This window comes from Callospermophilus lateralis, chromosome 9, assembly GCF_048772815.1.
Source record: "Callospermophilus lateralis isolate mCalLat2 chromosome 9, mCalLat2.hap1, whole genome shotgun sequence".
Lineage (NCBI taxonomy): Eukaryota > Metazoa > Chordata > Mammalia > Rodentia > Sciuridae > Callospermophilus > Callospermophilus lateralis.
Genome location: NC_135313.1, coordinates 9,372,751 through 9,395,864, shown reverse-complemented (window position 1 = coordinate 9,395,864; position 23,114 = coordinate 9,372,751). Strand labels below are relative to the sequence as shown.

Sequence of the window (23,114 nt, the reverse complement as noted above, 5' to 3'; positions counted from 1 at the left end):
GACCATCTTCCAAATAACTGTCACAACCCGATCACGCTTTTTATATGATCCAGTTCCCAACATCACCGCCTCTTGCTAGGGCTCCAGGGAGCTTTCCCAGCTCTTCGCTCCACATCAGCTTTCTTACAAGCTATTCTCCATGACAGGTAGCCAGAGGGAGATTCTTAAGATATTTGTATCCTATCACTCCTTTGCCTAAACCCATCCAGTGGTTGCCCAGAGGGTTTAGAATAAAGCCCAAACACTGTGCCTGGTGTCTAAATGCCCAACATGATGTGGCCTCTGCCTCTCTCATCTTCATTCACTGTCCCCTGTGACCACCCTGCTGCAGCCACCTTGGAGGACTAGGAGAGGTACAGTTGTGCTTCATCAGCAGGATCAGGAAGCACAGACAGCAGAGATCAGAAGTGAATCAGGAGTAGAGGTCCTCACAGAAAAGTAACCTCTGAATTAGAGGAGATGGAAAAATGTCTCAAGGAGGGAAGAAGCCAGCTTCAACTTCAGCAAGGGTCACGAAGAAGATCAGAAAGTCCGAGCAGTGGTGCTCCTGAACCTAGAGGCTGTGGGGTGTGCAATCAGGTTCATTTGGAGAGTTACCGCTTGGAGGTCCCTGTCGTTGCAGGCAATGAAAGGGAGGTGTGGGTTGCGTGAGTTCTTCTCACAGACAGGAGAAGTGCCCTAGGTGCCCAGGTCTCAAGACGCAGTGAAAAATGCCTCTTCCAAAAACAGCCTTGGTCTTCTGGATACTGGCTCCATTTCATTTGGGTCAAGAACTGCAAATAGCTTAGAATAATAAAGCTGAACTTTGAACGGTATGAGTCTTTTAATCCCAGAAGAGACAGAACCAAATATGGACATGGCCTAGGTCCAACCAGGGTATTGCCGCTTTGTGTTTGGATTAGGCTGATCTGTACACTGGGAGGCCAAGAATAGGAACTGGCTGAGAAAATATGGACTCTGCCAGACAGGGTTCCAGATTAAAACGTACACTTGAGAATTGATTTTTGATGGATGAGTTAGAGTTGAACTAAGGTCAGGTTGGTTCACACTGAGATGTTGAGCAGAGCTTGATAATCACTATTGTTCTTGAAGTTTAATTCCCACAGGGGAGCAAAGACAATGGATAATTCCTGTGCACAAAGGCCATTTTAGAACGTCAGAGACCTCAGTCCCCGCTGTCACTTGGCATGGCTCGTCCCTCTGACTCTGCATCCTTTCGGGTTGCTCTGCCCATTAGTTGCATCTAAGCTCAGAAGTCGCCTGCTCAGACCTCAGCCTGGGCCATCCTTGACGCTTGGACTTGGCTGTATCTGGCTGACGACACAGGCATATGCTCACCGGCCACCCTAGTAGGCAACCCAGGGAGAAGGCTGGAGTCCTCGGTTGTCCTCCCAGGGCTTGGACTCTACCACGCTGTCCCGTCATCGCCTGAAACGGTTTTCTTACCAGTTCCCCTTCAATAACTCACTGTACTTACACGTGCTCCCCTCCTAGAACATCCTCAACTCCCTGAGAACCAGGACTGTGTCTTGTTAACTGGACCCTTAAAACTTAAAACATTTCCTGCACCAATATTTGTCAAAGGAATGCATCCATTTACTTGAAGTTTTGCCCTGAAATCGCTGCATCGTTCATTGTAGATTTGCCTCTCTCTAAGCAACACGATCTGGAACAGCAGTGGATGAAACATGCTAGCCATTCTTTTTCCTAATGCACATTAGAATAAACACAGAGCTATTAATTTTTTTAAAAAAATGGTTACCTCAAAAAGGTGCTATCAGAAAGCACCTTGTGTGCTCCAAGGGCCTGCACCATCCCCCCAATTTGGGAAACTGCAAAGAGCAATTGCCCTGCTCAAAGGCCCCACCCTCCTCAGCCAGCCCGAGAGAACTCAGCGGAGCCTCTTCTGAGTGTCCGTCTGGCCTCTCCTGTGAGCGCCCCGCACCTCCAACGGGCCCTGGTACATCAGCTGGGCTAAGGCAGAGTTCTTCACCTTTTCTTCCTCAACAGCCCCACCCACAGTTGATTCCTCAAGCTGATTCTCCCCCAGGGTCATCTGTCGTCCATTATCACGCCCTTCAGGGTGCTGCAAGCACCCCAGAAAGCTGCCAAACCATGTCCAATACATGACAGTCCCCACAACCAAGAAGCATCCAGTCCAAAAACGCCCCTAAGGCCAAACCTTGGTTTAATCGTTGCCACGTTAGTCCTTTACAGTAAAAACCTTTGTTTTTGTCTGGATGCCTCCTGCTTTCCTTAAACAGAATCTCTTCCTTTGCAAAGAAAGACACAATGTGATGGAAGAATTTTAAAAATCAGAATTCTTGGGCTGGGGATGTGACTCAAGCGGCAGCGCGCTTGCCTGGCATGCACGGGGCGCTGGGTTCGATCCTCAGCACCACCTAAAAATAAAATAAAGATGTTGTGTCCACCGAAAACTAAAAAATAAATATTAAAAAAATTCTCTCTCTCCTTTTCTCTTTAAAAAAAGAATCAGAATTCCTAGGAATACTTATGACCTCTAACAAATTAAAGAACATGTTAAATTATGTTATTTGACTCCAAAAACTTTAAGTTACCAATGAAACTGTAATCATGATATTCTACAAATATCTACAAAGATTCTACAAAGAAATAAATAATAGGTTCAAAAATAGAGAAGTATTGAAAATACTGATCAGGATCACAAAGGGCTTATTGTTTCTTTGGAGAACAAACGTAAGAAAAGTCTTGACTCAGGGTCATGCATCATGTTATAGGAAATAAGCCAGACTCAGAAAGGCCAGGGTAGGAGGGGTTCTCTCTTATGTGGAAGCTAGAGAGGAAAAGAGGGGAAAGTGGGGCAGGACCTCATGAATATAAAAGAAAGACCAATCGGAAAAAAGGATGGGTAAGGAAGGCCAGGGGAGATATTCGGGAGTGGACCTGACCAAATTATGTTACATGCATGTACAAAGACATCACAGTGAGCCCTGCCATTACGTATAAGTGTAGTGCACCAATAAAAATGTCAAATGATATTTAAAAATATTAGCTGGTGACTGAAGCCTAGAAGAGAGGCGGTTCATTAAAGAGAAGCTAGGCAGAACCGGCCATGGCGCCTGCAGGAATCTGCCTCAAACTGTGGGGCCACTTGGTGTTAGCAGATTATACTTCATCTAATATGGACTGGGAGTGCTTGATTTTAGATTTAGCTATAAAATACAATTTAAAGTTTCTAAGGATATGGAAAGAGAAGAAGAGCTAAGTTTCCCTGCGAGAATGGCTGGGAGGAAACTGTATCCAAACAGTAGGCTCTGATTTCCAGCAACGTAACAGAACCTCCACCCCCGCCCCACCTACCCACATATCATTACCCACACTGCCTGCACTCTTGCAATGAGAGAAAACCTTCTGGAGGTCAAAGGCAAATACATGAGGTATAAGAGAAGTTAGCTAAATGAGACAGACTATTAAAAAAAAAAAAAAAGGCAATTGATCAATTGTGGGTTTAAAAAAAAAAAATCTTCCCTGAACAGTCATTTTTGGGCATGATGTTTGTTTCATGATTGCTTTCCTGAAAAAGATTCCTCTGTGTTGCTCCATGAGGGAGAATCTAATTGTTTCTTTGGAGAGCTGTCCTGAAAGCTTCCTAGGTGGGAATTGTAGCAACAGCTATTTTTAACTCTCCTGGTCTTTTTATAGCCTGGTCTGTGCAGTGAAGTGAAGCTGCTGAATTTGGGCTGAAAGTCTGATGCTACCAAAAGAACTCACTATGGGCTCTCACCCCCAGGGAATCAGAGCAGCCTGAGGGGCCTGTGCACTGCAGCTGAGATGGAGTACCTAATGTTAGCACACTAAAGCAAGAAATAAATAGCAGGAATCTGCACACCATCATGATATTCCATCTCTGTGGCATTCAATTTCAAAGGCAGAAGGCAAAAATTATTTAACAGGAAAAAAAAAAAAAGTAATATCTTCCGGAAAGAGAAAAACCAACACATCTGGACAGATGCAAACTGATTTGAAAACCAAAGGCAAAGAAGGAATGATGTATGTGGCTCATCTGTGAAAGGCAGCCAACAAGATATAATTAAAGTGGGGATGTATAATAACAAGGAAAGCATAAGAGAAAGCGGACATTCATCAGAATTAGAAAAATTAGTCTCAAGGTTAGGGAAAACATAGCCAGGTGTAGTATGTAAACAGGCAAGAGGCACAGTGGCAAGGACAGTGGTGGGGGAATCAAAGTCCCCGGATGGTGATGCACCACCAGCTGAGTGAGCTCATGCAGGATGGACTTGACCTTCATCTCTGTAAGGGTGAAAGGAAGCTAAAGATAGCTAGTTCCCAGGACACTCGTCAAGAAGGAAGGAGATTGGCTCTAAGCAGCAGGCGCCATTTCTATCAAGTGTGTCCTGAATCCACAATAGCTCTCAGTGTGCCTCTTGTGTTCTAGGTGGCTCGATATTTTTTTAATGAATGTAGAACTTATGGATTTTAAAACTACAAAGCTATATGCCAGTAGCACTTGATCTCTGTTTTCAACAGGCAGTTCAGAGCAGTGGTTCTCAAAGTGTGGTCACTCAGACCTGCAGCAACAGCACTACCTGGAAACTCATTTCAAATGCATCATCCCTCAACTTCTGAAGCCCAGCACGGTGAGGCTTAGAAGGCTTCCAGGCGATTCTAAAGTAAAGTACATGCTGACCTGGGAACAAGCAGCAAGCAGTCTTTTAATATCAACTATTAATATCATTCATCTAGAATTACACATACAATTCAGATTATGGAGGGAAAAAAACAGAAGCTAATGGGTGAAAGTCAACCATTGAATTACATCCAAAAATCTTCAGCAATTCCATGGTTGAAACCTTTTCTTCTTCTCTTGGGGAGTGGGAACATGTAGGCTCAATTATTGCACCAATCACCTCCTTCTTTTTAGACTTACTTCCATATTCTTTAAGGGAGGTGTTGATTTTCAATGTCCCAACCTCTAGCACAGAGCCGGGGACATCCTGGGTACTCTTTATACAGTAAACTAATGATGCGTTGCAATTTTTAAAATAACTGCTTTATTCTATTGAAATGGAATGAAATTTAAAAATTCCAATGGCAATGCAGGACAGGTTTATGAATGCCCCTGTACCTTTTAATCTAGAGATGACATAAGAAAAAAAAAAATCTCTTGTGTGTCCTGATGACCATCCCTCAGAGACTGAAATCAAAAGGAAAATAAATAAAAAATTTATGCCATGGGACCACTTGAGGAATTGGCTTAAAGGCACACATGAGTATATACACTAAATCTAACTATAGAAGAGGTATTCATTCAGTCTTTCAGAAGGAAATTTGCAAGTGAAAATTCACATTTGGGGGACCTAAGGGAAGTCAGTTCCTGACCTCAGTGAGCTCTCAGTCTGGATGAGAAGACAAGACATGTTCCCAGGAAACAGTTAAATATGGAGGAGCAAATGCAAAGGAATGCCCTGGACAGAGTAGGACACTTGGATGACAGCGATGAGGCTGGGCTGACTCAGGGCTGGGGAAAAGGCTGAGCTGAGGCCCAGCCATGCTAGAACCCAACCCACATGCAGAAGAGCTGGGTCTCACCAAAAAGCGTTGTTGAGGCTTTCTGCAAAGGTTGGACATATGAAGATGGATTGTAGGCTAATCACTTCCTGGGTTGTAGGCTATACACTTCCTGTTCCCAACACTTCATTTTGGGGAAAAGCCCAGGGTTCTCTTCTCTTCTTCCTAGCAGCAGGTGCTCTGGGCTAGACAACCTGAGGAAGGTACACAGGAGCTGTCAGATGCAGGTGGAAGATGGAGGTGTGGGCAAAACCCCGGGAAACAGAATGAGGAGAGCAGAAGTTTATCCTTCTCCTTCTCTCTCAGTGTTCAGAAACAACAGAGGTGTCCTTGTGGGTCATCTGTTCTGTGTCAATGTGCATATGTGTGTGTTATGTATGTGCACATATATTGTGTGGGCATGTGTAGTATGTGTATGAGTGTGTACACATAAACGTGTGTGTGTGTGTGTGTGTATGTATGTGTGTTCTCTTTTACAAGGTCAGTACTGCTGTTCCATTTCACACATGATGAAACTTGGGCCTAAGTAGATAAGTAGAGTTGGTCAGTGACTCAACCTGGAATCTGACCAGGACAGTGGATTCTGAACCCCATGCTGTTAACTGTCACAGTATCCTTTCTGTCATTCATGAAGCTCATCTGAAAAGACTCTGAGACCTCAGCAAGGCCAGCCCAGAAGCCAGGGACAGTGAGCAGGGCTTGGTTCACTCAGGTGTGACTCTCCCACAGTCTTAGCAGGGCTAAAATAAGGTTCTGAGGGTCACAAATGATCTGACTTGGCTCACCAGAGTGGGAGACTGCAGAAAGAGCTGAAGCCACCTCTGTCCAGAGGCAGTAGAGGCGGTGCTCTGCAGAGGGCTTCACACTCTTGGCTGGACAGTCACAATATGAATAGCAGCTAATGTTTTTTAAGGGCTTACTAGGTACCAGGCACACCACCTATATCCTCACTCTGAATGCAGAACAAGACTGGATTGAATGCTGTCACCCATCTCAATTTAGAGATAGATCACTGAGAATCAGGAAGATTCAGTAATTTCCCCCAGGTCAAACAGGAAACGGGTAAGCTCGTTGCACGGACAATCCAACTTCCTGCCCAACTCAGTTCTGTGAGCAAAGCAGCATAGAATGTAGGGAGGGGGCAGAGGCTTGTCACAGTCATTCAGACAGCAGATGACAATGACTTGAATCAGGGTATTGGCAATGGGAAAAGAAGAGCAGAGACAGATGGGGAATCGTTGTAAATAAAGCAAACTTGGTGGCTCTCCAAAGATCAAGCAGATGAGGGCGGCAGGCACAATGGCCCGGCTTCCAGTGTGAGGGAAGAGGGCACTAGTGGCACCAGTGATTTACGCTGAAGATGCCAGGAAAGCCAGGCCCGAGAGCCTGTGAGGGAGGCAGAGGGAGGCTGGCACCAGGAACCAGGCTTGGTTTGAGTCAGGGGAGGAGGAGGAGTAAGCAGATGCATGGATGCCAAGTCCAGAAAGAATACTGGAGCGGAGGCAAGAGGCCAGGCTGGAAGGAGGGTCTGGAAGCCACCTGTGTGGTGACAGCTCAGAATGAGGGATTGCTACCAAAGGCAGAGAAAAGCAGCTGAGGGGTGGGGAAGAAGGAAGGCCTGGAGAGGTCTCAGGAGAACAGACACATGTAGGGCTCTGTGACACAGGAGAGAGGCACTCCTGAAGAGGTGACCAGCATGGGTAGGATGGGCGCTAGGAAAGAGCCCTGGAAAGCAGCCAGAAGGACAGGCCAATGACCTTGGAGAAGCAGTTTCACCATATAAAGGGGAAAACAATGTGAGCCAGCGGGTAGGAAATTAGTAATCGTAGACCAACCAATGTGTGCCAGTAATGGAGATGGAGAGAGAGGAGAGAAGAACGGGGGAGAGCGGGGAGAAAGAGAGGAATGTAGTGGCCAGGAGGGAAGAGGAGGAGAGGGGAGAGGGAAAGCACACCCAGGAGGAAGGGGAGGAGAGAAGGCGCGCACAGGGAAGCCGAGCAAGGGTTCACTTAGTTCTCGTTTTAGTGCCTGGTTTGGAGGTGGAGAAGCCCTGGGCATCACTGCAGACAGAAGCCAGGGGAGAGGTGGAGAGGGTCAGGAAGAGCCTCCTAAATGGCTTCCCCAAACGCCCTCCCTGTGGTTGTTCTTCCCCAGCTTCCAGAATGATCCTTCCCAGAGGAGCCTTCAGATGGCCTGCCCCGCTCACACCTTCAATGGCTCCCTCACTCTCGGAATCAAGTCCCTGCTCTTCCGACACGGCCCAGTCCAGCTGGGTCACTTGGGCTTTGTACTCCAGCGCCTCGTATTCCCGCCTCGGGACCCGTCACGTTCTTAGAGCAAAATACCTCACGCCAGGGGATTTGTAAACCGTTCAATGCAGTGCTCACAGTGCTGCAGGCTGGGAGCCCAGCTCAGGGCACCGGCAGATTCGGTGCCTGGCGAGGGCTCGGCCCCCTACAGCCGGTGCCTCCCATGTGTCTTCACGTGGTGGAAGAGGAAGGCAGCTCTCCGGAGCCTCCTTTGTAAGAACATCAACTGCAACCACTAGTGCTCCACCTTATGATCTGATCACCTCCCCCAGTCCCCAGCTTCTACTACCACCCCCTTGGTGATCACGTGTCCAAATATGCACTTCAGTGGACATGAACACTCAGACCCTAACAAGTACGCTATTCCCTATGCCCGGAATCCTGCGTCCCCTGGTGAATGTGCGGCTCACAGGCTATTCTATTCAGGTCTCGGGACAAATGTTCCCCCCCTGGGAGGTCTTCCCTCATCACCCTATCCACAGCCCCATCCATTTCTCCTTATCTTTTTATTCTGTTTTATTTTTTCTTCATAGCACCCATTGTTCTATCAACTACACATACACACAAACGCACACCAAAGAACACACATGTGTGCTGTCTACTCATCTCCTTCACGAAATCCATGATTCGGGATTTTGCTTTGTTAGCATTTGTATTCTCAGCACCCAGAAAATGGCGGACATTGAGTGGACATTCAGTAAATGGTTGTCGAATGAATGACTGATCCTTACAAAAGCCTCTATTTTTAAAGATGAGGAAACCAACAGGACTTAGGAAAAAATGACAGTCATTCAAGGTCACATAGTCAGCTAGTGGAAGGGGCTAAACTGAAACACCATGTTTCAATTTTGGTTTTGGTCCTCCTTAGTCCTGATTAGTGTTACCTCTGGTACCAAGAGGGCATAAAAGACAGTGGGGCGAAACATTCATGACCTGTCAGAACTGTGAATGCCTTCTACTCCATTCACCACGAATGGAAGACTGACAAATCATTCCGTTTCACAGTGGAAAACACCCTTAGACTCCAAGGAAGACAAAAAGTGAAGGAACCTGAATCTCAGTGTGTCCCCAAAACTCTATGACCTTCACACCTCAGCCTCCAGAGGCAAGTTCTGAGGTGTCTTCCGGTCTGAAACTCTGAACTAACCCACTTTTGAAAACTGTGCTCAGGATTTGCTCATGCACGTACTCCTTGAGTGGAATGAGGTTGGGGGTGAGGACCCACAGCTAATTCTGATCAGAATTAGCTTCCAGAAGGAGGTGACCCACTCCAACCCGACAATTCAAAGACACCAACGCTTCCTCCAACAGTCAGTGCTGGAAAGGGAAAGCTGGGACAGGAGCACATGTCATACTCCCCTTGCCTCAGAGAGGACGAGATTTAAAAATAGGCTGAAATTACCAATTAGTCAGAACAATGTAGTGCTTTGAAGTTGAAAATGCTTTGCATACTGCTAATAATATTTTGGCAGCACTGGTTCTGAGCACGCATCACAGCCATTCCACTTAGAAAAAGAAAGGGCTCCTTTGAGGGAAAATTATAATTCCTGAAATTAGAAGACTTTCATAAAACAAATTGTGATTAAAGAAGTTAAATTCCATCTTAGTCATGCATTGAGTGTCTGAATCCATTATATTAAAAAGCAAATGAAAACTAGAGGAGAGAGTTTGTGACCAAATCACCGCAGATTCCAATCCATTATATTCATAATCTCTAGATTATTCATGAATCAAAAAATATCTATTGACACTTGACATAGAAGATAAAACAAAATATAAAAACACTGACAAATTTGGGTCTGCATATTCTCTGCTAAAAATAATATTTTCACTTACCAAGAAATGCTCTCCTCTCAGGAGAAACAAATGTTGCATGAATACCCTTTTAGGGGAACATTTTTGTTCTCCGATAACAACATTGTTTGAATTAATTTATTCCCCAAACAATTTTGCAAGATCAATCTTGCAACAATCAGAGCACAATAGAGTCAATTTTCACAAAAGGAATGCACACTTCCTACTATTTGAGAGTCCTTATGTGTATCTGTTGCCTTAAAGGTCAATTAATTGATGTTAATCAACTTGTAAATAGCTCTTCCACAAAGGAAATGTAATTTTTCTATAGAAAAATGATTTTTTTCAGAGATGTTTGGAACTAACTTATATGCAAGAAGCTCCTCATTTTGAGCAACCCTTTTTGGATTAAATTGCCTAACATTTCCCTCTTTTTTTTTTTAACCATTTATTTATTTATTTGTTTATCTATTTATTTTTGCATTACAATTCTTTTTTAAATTTTTATTATTGGTTGTTCAAAACATTACATAGTTCTTGACATATCATATTTCATACATTTGACTCAAGTGGGTTATGAACTCCCATTTTTACCCCTTCTACAGATTGCAGAATCACATCGGTTACACATCCACTTTTTTACATATTGCCATCCTAGTGTCTGTTGTATTCTGCTGCCTTTCCTATCCTCTACTATCCCCCCTCCCCTCCCCTCCCCTCCCATCTTCTCTCTCTACCCCATCTACTGTAATTCATTTCTCCCCCTTGTTTTTTTCCCTTCCCCTCACTTCCTCTTGTATATAATTTGGTATAAAAATGAGGGTCTCCTTCCATTTCCGTGTAACATTTCCCTCTTAAAAGGAGATTTGTTTGATGTGAAAAGCTGAGAGGTAGAACAGTCTTGAACACGTTTATAATGAGAAAAACTGAGCCTTCCATGTGGCTCCTCCCCAGAAAGAGCAGAGCAAAAGGATCACCCACATGAGCTCTGGAGGCCACCACAGGACCTGGCTCAAGTCCAGCTGTCACTGGCTTGTGCACCTGGCACGCTTTGGCAACAAGAGGTGTTCACCACCTTGGTTCCTCTTCCTAGACAGACCCTCTAGGGACAAAGTGACAGAATGCTGGCAAATGGCATGCAGTGCAAGTGACATAAGACACGTATATAAGGCACCATCTGGAAAGAACAGAGCAAAAGGATCAAAGAACCCCCAGGTCCCCCTTTCCCTTCAGCAGCAACTGTGAAGGGCACCTCTGGAGGGTGGAATCTTCCCAACAGGAAGGGACCTGGCTCTCTGAGTCACCTTCTGGAGAGTAAGTGCCCTCATCAGACTGTGACACACGCAGAAATTAAGCTGTGCTTGGAAGCCACTGGGGTTGGGGGCCTTGGTCGTTCTTGCAATGCAGCCCAGTGTCCCCCTCCCATTCTCAGCCGAGTCACAAAACTTCCCTGTGCCTCAGTGTCCTCAAGGAAGAAGCCAGCATGATCAAGAGCATCAACTCATCCGCACTCGAGGATTACCCCTGAGAAGCGCTCAGCACGGACCTGGCACGTGATGAAGTCAAGAAACAGTCTCTGTCTGTGTGCCCACGACAAGGAAAAGCTTGTTGAAAGTTGGCTGGAAGGAGCGGGGACCTGGGGTGGGGTCCTGCAGGGGATGGAGCTGAAGAAACCTGCTCCAGAGAGCAGCAGGAACAAGCCAAGGTAGATGAGCGTGAGACTGACGGCGGGGTAGCCTTCCACCACCCCTCCCTCTGAAGGGACTCTAGAGCACAAGGAAGAACAGCACCCAGGGGGCAGGGTCCCATGTCCCCAGTTCCATGAAGGGCAGAGAAGGAAAGCTGCTGGGGGCAAGGGAGACCCGGCTACAGGTAGGGTGACTGAGAGACCCCAGCCCACGTGGGGCCACCTGGGGGCACGGCAGCAGGTGAGAGAGGCGGTGAGAGCTGCCGATTCAAGGCGAGTGCAAGAGAATTTATTTAAACTGCTCTGATGATGCAGTGGCTTTAAAATGTGTCCAACAGGAAGGAACTCTCACATGGGGGATTTCTCTCACAGGTGGGCGACCCCAAGCAAACACCACACCTTTCGAGAACACAGCTTGATGTGGGTCTCAGTGTAGAGGTGGTGAGTTTGGGAGCTTGTTTCAACTGTCAACAAAGCAGAAAGGCTCCTACATCTAAAATAACACCTCACATCGTGTTCTTGAAAATTGGGGAGTTTTCCCAATAACCCAATTAATAAGTGGGCAAATGAATTAAATAAAGAAGAAATACAAATGGCCAACAAATACATGAAAAAATCCTTCAACATCATGAGTAATTAGGGAAATACAAATCAAAACTACACCTAGATTTCATTTCACACCAGTCAGAATGGCAGCCATCAAGAATACAAAGAGTAAAAAATGCTGGAGGAAATGTGGAGAAAAAAACCCACTTACACTGTCGGTGAGATTTAAGTTAATACAACCACAGTCAAAATCAACGTGGAGCTTCTCTGAACCATGAGAAATGAACCACCAGATGACCCAGCTACATCACTTCTTGGTATTTACCCTAAAGAATTAAAGTCAGCATACTATAGTGAGAAATGCATACCTATGTTTATAGCAGCACAAATCATAATAACTAAACTATGGAACCAGCCTAGGCGCCTGTCAATGATGAATGGATAATGAAAATGTGGTATATATACAAAGTGGAGTTTTATTCAGCCATAAAGAAGAATGAAATTATGTCATTTGCAGGAAACTGGATGGAACTTGACAACATTTCATATACTGTGTATTTATAGAAACAGAATAGTTCTGAAGAAGAAAACTTAAGTTAACATTAAATATGAGATTGGGTCCCTATTGCACACCATAAAAACATAACTCAAATTCATATTGATTATAGATTTGGGTGAAAACCAAAAAATTTTAAATTCTTAGTGGAAAATATAAAGTAATGTCCTTAGCCCTTTAGACAGGAAAACATAGGATATGCGATAAGCTGGAATGTGTGTGATCAATCTTAAATAGGACATAAAATACATAAACTGCAAAAGCAAAGTTGAAAATATAGTAAGATTGTCCATTCAAAAGACTCTTTGAAGTCAAAAGACAAATTGAAAACTTGGAGAAAAATATTAGTATCAGAAATGAAGAGCTTCTACAAATCAACAAGAGCCACACACATAATACAGAGGAAAGATCCAAAGAGCCAGGCACAGAGGAGCACGTGCCTGTAATCCCAGTGGCTCAGGAGGTTGAGGCAGGAGGATTACAAGTTCAAATTCAGCCTCAGCGACTATCTCAAAATAACAATAAAAAGGGCTAGGGATGTGGCTCAGTGGATAAGCATCTCTGGGTTTACTCCCTGGTACCAAAATACAATAGTGTGGGAGATGAGGGGAGAGAGAGAAAGAGAAGAAAAACAAAATGGAAAGACAAATATCACATACAAAGGAAATGTGTATAACCAACACACATGAAGAGAAGTTCAATGTCCATAATGATCAGTGATACACAGAGATCACATAAGATACTTATTTTGTACTCATCAGGTTGGCAAACATTGAAAGTCTAACACTACCAAGAAGTTGCAAATCCACAACATCACTCTTACATTGCACATGTGGGTTTACATTTGTGTAAAAAATTTGAAAAGTACTTTGACAAGACTTCCTTAATTGATGGATCACACATGTTCCAGCACATTTGGTGCTCATCTTTCCTCTAGCACGTACACACAGAAGACATGCACGAGAATGCATATCAATTCCCATCCACAGAAGAACAGATGAATTGAATTCCACATGGCAGTCAAAAAGAATGAACTCTAGCAGGTGCCACAGCTCACGCCTGTAATCCCGGCTATTTGGGAGGCTGAGGCAGGAGGATTGTCTAAGCAACTTAGTGAAACCCTGTGTCAAAATTTTTTAAAAAGGATGGGGGAGCTAGGGGTGTAACTCAGTGATAAACACCCCTGGTTTTTATCACTGACTACCAAAAAAAAGTTGTCTATGCCTCAGTGATATAGTATTAAGTACAAGAAGTAAGGGCCAGAGAGGTGCAAATTGATGCTGTCACTTAATTCACACATGATACCATTTTCTAAAATTTGAAAATAATTAAAATAAAATGCTCATGTCGTTTGCAGAAAAATGGATAGAACTTGAGAGCGTTATATTAAGTGGAAAACATCACACTCAGAAAGTCAAGGGTTGTACGTTTTCCCTCACATGTGGAAGCTGAAAAAAGGTTTTAGGAGAAGGAAGATCTCATGATAACAGAAGGAAGACCAATAGAGGAAGGGGGACAAGGGGGGCAGTGGGGGTACTGGGGAACTAAATTAACCAAATTCTGTTATGTGTATGTGTGTTACAGGAATCTTACTATAGTATACAATTGAGTCCTACTATTATGTAGAATTCTAATGCACCAATAAAAGAAAACAAACTGAAAGAAATAAATCCTCTTATAAAAACATGCAAATGGTTAAAACCATGAAAAGGGGAAACAAAGTACTGATCAATTCCAGATTTAGGGTGACCATTACCTTTGGGTGGGAAGTAGAGGTGGAGAGGTGGTTCACTAAGGGGACTTTAGGGTTAGTTATCAGATATAACTTCTGGTTTTGGTTCATTTGTACTTAGTAAATATACATCAACAGGTGAGGCATGGACAAGAGGAGAGGTTCCCTAACTAAGAAAGTATTTAGATAATTCCAAATTCCCCAATCCTATCTCCTTGGTCTCAAACTCAAGCATTAGCAGCATTCTCATTCTACGCCTGGGAGAGCCTTTAAAAAGCATGGGGAAACCCGCTTTGAGAGGAGACCTCAATAAAATATCAAACCAAAAATCATTCTCATGCATATAGTGAAAACTTCCACCTGCCAATTCTGACAGACCACAGGTCAAATATCCCTTAGGCAAATGCTTGGAACCAGAATTGTTTCCGATTTGGGAGTTTTTTGATTTGGGGGATATTTGCAGAGACATGACTGGTTGAGTGAGCATACCTAATCCAAAAATCCAAAATCTGAAATGCACCAACACAACACTGGGAAACTTTCAAATTCAAATGGGAGCATTTCTGATTTTGTATGTTTTAACTATGGGTGTTCAACCTGTGTTTTAGAAAATTCTTTATTTTTTTAAGCACTTCTTATAAGAAGAGAAATTGCAAACATATTAGAGATCCATCAACAGAGGAATGGCTTAAAACATCCGCCTACATCGATCCTCTTTCATTGACTCATCTCATTCCCACATGGACTGAGCATCCACGATTCCTCAGACATGGTGGAAGACAAGAGGAACAATATCAATCCTGGCCCCGCTCTCACGGGGCTTAACTCTGGAAGGAAAGTCAGGCGGTAATCAGAGAATTGCATATGCAAGTGTGTCCTAAAGGCAGACAGGAGCCATTCGGGGCAGGAACACAGGGCTGTCAAAGAGGAAAACAGGCAGACTTGTCCTGAAGCCAAAGACTTCCTGACAAAAAGGGACATGTAACAAAGGTCTGCCCTGCGTGTGGTTAACAGGCAAAAATGAGAGAGAAAGGAAGGCTGTCCAGGCACCCGGAAGAAGGGGTGGACCCTAAGGCATAAAGGAGTTCAGGCTGTTGGGGAGGGGAAAGGCCAGGTGCCTGGATCCCAGAGCAAGGGAGTCACTGGGATGAGGCAGGGCTAGAAAAGCAGGCAAAAGAGACATCACAGAGAAGGAGTCAAAGAGCATTGGCAAGAAGGAGTTGAAGCCAGAAAACAACTTCATCAGATTTCCATTGGAAATGGTCCCTGTGGCCACCTGGAGATAGAGCCACGGAGGCCATCGTGGTGACAGGGTGAGTGGGGTCAAGAGTGGATGGAGACACCACAGAAGCTAGTCAGTTGCACAGGCAAGGAACAAGACAACTGGCCTGGGGGGTGGCGAGGTGACAGAGGTTGCAGAGAGGGCGGTGGATATGAGAGGCCTTGAGGTGATAAAATAGAGAAAACCTGGAAGTAGAGGGAATGTGACAGAGCAGGGGACGGGGCACCAGGGTGACCTGTAGGTGTCTGGTCACAGAAATGGATGGAACACTGGAAGGTGAACTACAAGGTGCTGCTGCCTGAGGGGTTAAGTCTGGGGGCCACTGAGCTGCAGGTGGCCTGGGCATCTAGACAGATACCAAGCAGGCAGTCAGATCCGTGGGTAGGAGCTAAGAGACTGCTATGGTTTGGATCTGGAATGCTCCCCAAAGGCTCACATGTTGAAGGCTTGGTCCCCCATGCAACACTGCTCAGAGATGGGGCTCTGGGGAAAGACTGGGCTCTGATTTCCTCAATACAGAATCCACCGATGGATTCCTAACCGGATGGACTACTGGAAGGTGGTGGACACCGCAGGTGGTAGGGCTTAGTCGGAGGAAATGTCCCTGGGGGCATGTCCTGGAAGGGGCTGTCTTGTGCCTGGCCCCTCCCTCTGGGTCTCTCTCACCACGAGGTGAGAGCTTTGCCCCACCACATCCTTCTACCTGACGTACGCCTCACACAGGCCCAGGAACAATGGAGCTGAGTAACCAGGGACCGAACCATGAGGTGACATAAACCTTTCCTCCTAAGGTCAGTTTCTCTCAAGTTGGTTTTGTCAGCAATGAAAAGCTGAAGAGCAAAGACACTGTATAGGACTGTCCGGAGGAATGGGTTGTGCCCTAAGTTCTGTCAAGAAAGGATGTCTGCGATCTACCAGCGAACGACACTGCAAAGCAAGTCCAAGAGCACCGTCATAATCACTTTTTAAAACATGCAGAAAAATCCTTCATCGTCTGTCCAGATGATGAACACACACACACACACACACACACACACACACACCACTGGATCTGGACAGAATATGCCACACCCTTAACCTCTTCCTGTGATTTTATTAAATTTGGATGGGGATAAACGACTGAAGTGCTCTTGCTTTTGAACCCATAAACTTCTGCACTGTTGAAGTACGGTGAGTACCTCGTCTCCACAACCCGCTCATGCCATCGCCCCCTCCATCCTCATCTGGAATCCTCACCCAGGGGCGGAAGTTGGCAACGGGATGAGATGGAAAGAGGAAAGGTGACCTCAGTTTTGTGTATTCGCTGATAGTGAAAAAGGAGTAACTTGCTGGTGGTGTTCAAGCTGCACGGAAACAGCCGTATGGAATGTTCACTGGTCAGATGCCCTCTGGCTCCCCCAGGGTGTGTCACCTGATAGGCTGAGCGGTAAGATGAGTGCCAGAGCATGGGGATCTGTCGGCACATGGCCACTGCAATCTCCTGGGAGTCACAGTGTGGCCAGAGGACTTCAAAGTCTCATCTAACATCCAAGATATTACTAACCGAGGACTGGCCACGGTGTGCAGAAGAGCCTTCCCCAAACTTGGACCACTAAACGTACATAAACAAAAGGAAATTAACGTAAACGGGATTTGGTGGCTTTGCCTAACCAGCTTGTGTAGTTTATCCTTGATTTTTCTTAACTGACTTAACACAATCAACCGGCACAGTGCCAGCCCACGCCCAGTACGTTCTTACAAAATCGTTTTGGAAACATCCCAGACTCTATTTGACCAAAAATATTATTTTCCCAGGACAAAAATGGTGGAACGCTAAAAAGGAAGCACTCAGAATCAGTAATCAAAGCGAGGGACATGATTAATCCTGCCTCCATCCCTGATTACATGCAGACTGAGAGAATCAAATGAGATCTTGACGTCACCTTGTCCCTTGGCGGGACAAAGTATCATTTAACCAAACCTAACTGATACAGAGAAATGCACACTCTTAGCTGTGAACACCATACCGGGAAGGCAGAGGCAGGTGAAATTGCGCCCGTCCTGCTTTTCATTGGCGTCCACACAGCTTGCCTGGTTCTGGCAGGGCTTCCTCTGGCACGCATCAAATTCTTCACAGAACGTGCCCACGTACTGGTCCTCACAGGTGCAGGAAAAAGTTGCCTAGAACACAAAGACCCAGTGTGTGTTACCTTGGGCTGTGAAACTCCAAAACTCAAAATCACCATGTCCCTTTAATAAAGATCCCAGTGCTGAGTACGTTAATCACATCCCTTATGTCATAATCTGGTTAAAAATCCCAGCTTTACAAGAAATAGTACGTATTTCTTTGCAGTTTAATTTCAGACATTTATTTTTACACTTCTTTATTCATATTTATCCCACCAGCCATTTTCAATCTTCCTAAAATAAACCTGGAAAGGACGACGTGTTTTAAGCTAAAAATGAAGTTTTGCTGGCCTGACATGGAAATGGCAATCATGCTCCAGCAGATACAGTGTGCTCCAGCCATTAAATGAGATGTCACTCCAACCAACTAAAATCTTCAGCAGAGATAGCACTTGCAAAAAAACAAAAAAAAACAAAAAGCCACCAACATTGTGCTCAGACCATCCTTCCAGGGCACTGAAAGAATTTGCTGAATTACTCTATACATTGACCTCAGTGTACAGCCCTGCAGATTCCCTGAATGCAAGGAACAACAAAAGGAGTGTAATTCAAGTAAGTATTTTGTGTGGCTCATTACAGTAACATTATCTTAGCAAAGGACTGTAACTCACAGAATTCTGAAGCTTATTTTTGAGGTTACTGCAAACTCCAAATAAAATGGGGCCTTCCTGCTCCCTTCTTAATGTCACCCTGAGGGTAGTGACAAGTCTGAAACAAACCACAAATGTGGCTCGGAAGCCTATGCAAAGCAATGTAGATCACTACAGGAGACTTCATGAAGGGGAGAGGAAGAGAGGCAAAAGAGAAGCCTTACATTAGCAAGCCTTACCACCTAAAACAATAAACAGACAGAAGCACATTTCTCAGTTCTGACCCCAAGCCCTACTGTGACTTCCAGGAGACTGCAGTGGCCAGACTCTGATGCTCTGGAAATCATTTTGATTGACTTAATCTCCTGGGTCATACACCCTGTGGCAGCAAGTGTTCAAAACTCTACTGTTCCAAAATTCCTCCCACGGCCACTGTCCCGCCCTCCCTTCCTCTCCCTCCCCTCAGCCTCCTATCCTAACCTTAGCCAGAGACCCCATCTCCAAGGCTCAGCCCAGGATCACAACCTACTAGCCCACAGCACAATCCTGTGCCTGCCTGCCTTTGGAAAGAGGAGAGGGTTATTCATAATTCTCTTTAATATGTTTTGTCTCAAGCATGTTTTATAATTCTGGTACATTTCTTGGTAAGTTTTCTGCTGAGTAGTTAAGATTTTTTTTTGTAGCTATTGATCACAAGGCACTTCCCCATCCCATTCATGTGGCACCTGTCATACTTGCTAGTGATCATTCCTGACATGTAAGATGCTAGGATTTTGATACCAGTTGTCACACTGAGCTTTCATTACGGGTCAGAGATTTCAGCTGATTCTCAGGTTTTCTCTCTCTCTCTCTCTCTCTCTCTCTCTCTCTCACACACACACACACACACACACACACACACACACACACACACACCTCTATACCAACTGCAACTCTATCATCTTCTCTTCTCCAGAGACAAAGGATGTATCAGAAATTTTTCCAGAATAATTTTGACCACAAAGGGATATTTTTGGAATGTATCACTAAACAGAAAGCTGCAATGATTGCTGAACATTATCAAATGTCATTTCTGATTTTGTAGAAATTATCTATTGGTTTCATCTGTGACTTACTAATGTATGCATGGAATGGCTAGATTTCCTAGTACTGATTCACCTTTATGCTCCTGGAAGAAATACCCACTTAGATCAGTATGCAAAATGCTTTTCATGTGGCTGGATTCAATTTGTGGTTAGTTATACTTCTAGTGCCTTCTTCTCTCCCCCTTCTCCCCTACTGACTCCCTTTTAAGCAAAACTATCCTTGAGCCTGAGATTATGTCTCATACTATCAGAGAATGCCTCTTGCACAAGTGACTGAATGGACCGTTGTTGGACCCCAACCTCAGACAACCAATTATGAGGCCAGGAAATAAACCATGACATTTAGCTTGACCAAACTGACAGGTTTTGTATAGGTGTGTTTCTTTTGTTGATTGAATATATTTTTGTTAAGGAAATATAACAAGTTCTTTTGATTTGCATAATCAAGTCTCCTTGAGTTTAAGAACACAGTCTTTGATTTTATCATAGAAACTACTAGAATAAAAGGACCTCCTTCTTCAGTTAGAGCTGTATTTTCAACTTGTATCATCTCTCTGTGCTCTTCTTGGAAATGGGAATTCTCCTACATCCTAACAGTAGGTTGCAGACACCTCTGGCTTTTTATCATGTGAGCTTGTTCCCTTTGTGTGTCTTTGCGTGGACTTAGTAGCTGGAAACTGGATGAAACTGCATCAAGAACTGTTCGAATTCTCTCCATTTACATAGGAAACTTCTTTTTCAGAATTGTCTTCTAAGGAAAAATCTTGTCCTTGCTCAAATGCCCAACAGAATACATGTTGGATATTTGCAGGAGTCCTCTCTGGAGTCCTTTGTGCACCGAAGATTTGTGACCACCTTTGAAATGTAAATGCTGTGCACACCCAGTGCATACAGTTCCAAAGTGGGCCTCTGTGTCGTGATAAATTACTATCTGCCATTGATTTTGGCAGCTGTCTTCTCAAATTTACTTGATTTGTATCCAGGCATTCCATGCTGCAGATAAATTTCCTTGGTTGTTTGAGGGATGTATTTGCATCTAACTCATCCAGTAGTGCCACAGAAAATATGTCGCTTTTGAAAATAAATTATTAAAATCCCCAAATCAAATATCATCGGGTTAGCTTTGATTGGATTTAAAGCTGAAACAGAAGCTACACATTTTGTTTTGCTTTATTTTAAACAGGAACCTTGAAAGAGGCTTTAAAAACTGCTAAAACAATTGCTTTTGATAAAGCAAAACACTGAATTGTTTCTTAAGCCTTGATTGATGAATGGGGCAGGAGACGAACAGATGTTTGCACATCCACAACCATGAAATTTTGGTTAAATCATTGTGTATTTTCTATCATGTCATCCAGAAAGTTAGATTTATTTCTGAATATATTTTCTAAGAACAAAGAGCTTTCCTATAATATTAAAATGTTCATTTTGATAGTTTTAAAACTGTTGACTTAAAAGAGATTGTGAATGTTTACTATAGGAAATTACGTTTATTAGTGTATTTTTGTGGAAAACTGTATTGATCACTGCAAGGTGTAAAATGTTGTACTGTTCCTGACAATTTTAACCCACTGCCTATGACATCCCTAATTTAGATTCACTTAATTCCACCAGCATAAGGGACAAAACAGACTTACTTGAAATCAGTTATTCAACTAAATTACAGATAGTTCCTTGAAAAAGTATTATATACAGATATAAATATAGAAGTATTGTTCAAGTAAAATGAAAAGTGACCTTCAAAGATTAATTTTAAAACCCAATACAGAATCTCAATTTTCCACAACAGCTTGAAGTCAAATATTCCATTTGTACATTAATGAAACTTTCTCAGTCAGTGGTAGAAAGTTTACTTTGAAAAGTTTTAGGTTAAAGAAAAAATTCACTCATACATGCACTCAGTTATTCAGCCATTCAACAACTATTTATCGAGCACCTACTATATCCCAGGAACCATCCTAGGAGTCAGGGTCAAAAAAGTGAACATGCCTCTCATGCAGAGTATATTCTAGCAGGAGTGACTGACTAGTTAATGGCATAGTGGATTAGTGACAAAGGACATGAGGAAACAGAGAGGGGAAGAGAAGTGGGGGTGGGGTATGAATTTTAACCAAGGTACACTGTCATGGTGAGGAGTGAGCAGAGAGCTGGCGGAGAGGAGGGAGGGTCTGGGAGAAGATGTGCAGGCAAAGAGAAGAGCCCAGGCACAGACTCCAGGTAGAGCATGCCTAGCACTTTCAAGAAAGATCCAGAGGCCAGTGTGGCTGAAGTAGAGCAAACCACGGAGTCATGGGTCAAGACAAATGAAGGGCGCAACGGTCATGCAGTGGTTCTCAGACGGGCCATCTACCTCCTAGGGCACATTCAGCAATGTCTGGAGACGACGCTTTGTGCTGTCACAACGAGGAACTTGCTGCTGGCTTTAAAGGACAGAGTTAGGAGAGAGTTAGAATGTCGCTGCAGAACATCACTGGAGATGCCGCTGTGCAAGATGAATTCATAATCCCCTCACTCAGTGGTCAGGCTGTGTGTCAATCCTGTGGGCACCAGAGCTGTGGCGAGGGACAAGGACACAGAGTTCTCAGAGCTTGCTCTAAGATGACATCCTAGACTGTCACCAGATACATCCTGTCACCTGGTGACAAATGCTTTAAGCAAATATAAATCAATACGTGAGGAGCCAGAATGATGGTGGGGTGCAAGGTGACTTTCATCTCTCGTCCCCTGGCAGAACTGCCTTCACCGAGTTGCTATTTCACCTTACTCTCTCAATGGCGTCCTGAAGGGACCTGTAAGGAACACCGGTTCAACCCTTGAAGGCCTTTAGTATCAGCTGCTGTTGAGAACAGTCCGTACCACATGTCACGTGGTTCTGGTTTTAAAGTTTGGCCCAAGAAAATCCACTCACGTAAGTGCCACTCATTTTGCTAATCTGAGACCCGGTGTTTTGTCCTATGAACCAGTTGTGATACTTTTTTTTTTTTTCCTTTAGATTGGCTCCTGTGGCTCAGTATTTGAACTTCAGCCTTCACTCTAGCTAGGGCTGTATGACCTATAAGACTATTTCCCCCTCCTAACTCGACTATTGCCTTCTAATTTACGTGTTAAATATTTTACAAAACATAAAGCTAAATGTATGAATTAATAAGTGTAAACTCCCAGCAGGGCACACAGTGTCCTTGGAAATATGGCCCGAGCCTACCTTCAGTTTCATTCTTGGTAATTTTTACCGGTCAATAAAGTTTAATTGTTGACTGACAAATTGTCCCACAGAGATAAGTTTTCTGAGAAACTGTATTTCTCCCTTTGAGAATCTGAATTTAAAAATTCTATTTCCTTTTTATTTTACTTAAATAAAGTAGACTTATTTAGGAAAATGGACTTTGTTTTTGATGTCCCAGTGATATCAATATGAACATAAAAGTCCCAGTAGACTACGCACTGATTTCCTTGTTTATAAAACTCGCTTACATGGAATTATCTCATTAATCGTCACCACCTCTGTCAGATGGGTACTACTGGATCCATTTTAGGAACTGACCACAGTCTCAACAGAGAGAGCAGATAAATTATTTCGGGTGTCCCTGTTGGCAAGTACAAAGTCAAGGCTTAAACCACTTTGTCTGAATCCATATTGTCCCTTCACTGCCATCAGGGTCTCAGGTTCAGGACACCCTTTACCTTTCTCCAAACTAACTGCAAACTCACCAGCACCTTAGTTCTGACTGCAGTTTGTCGTGATTTCCGCCTCTTCCCTCCCTGCTAGGCTGCCTTTCTTAGCTCTGCATTACTGACT

General features: G+C 44.0%; 1 protein-coding gene across 1 annotated transcript in view; it reads right to left on the bottom strand.

Moving 5' to 3' along the window:
• Dner (delta/notch like EGF repeat containing) overlaps positions 1-23,114 on the bottom strand; it is a 291,292-nt gene that overhangs the window by 90,186 nt on the left and 177,992 nt on the right. Inside the window, exon 6 of the mRNA XM_076866521.2 lies at positions 17,484-17,637. Within this exon, the coding sequence (XP_076722636.2) occupies positions 17,484-17,637 (154 nt within the window). The remainder of the gene's footprint in view (positions 1-17,483; positions 17,638-23,114) is intronic.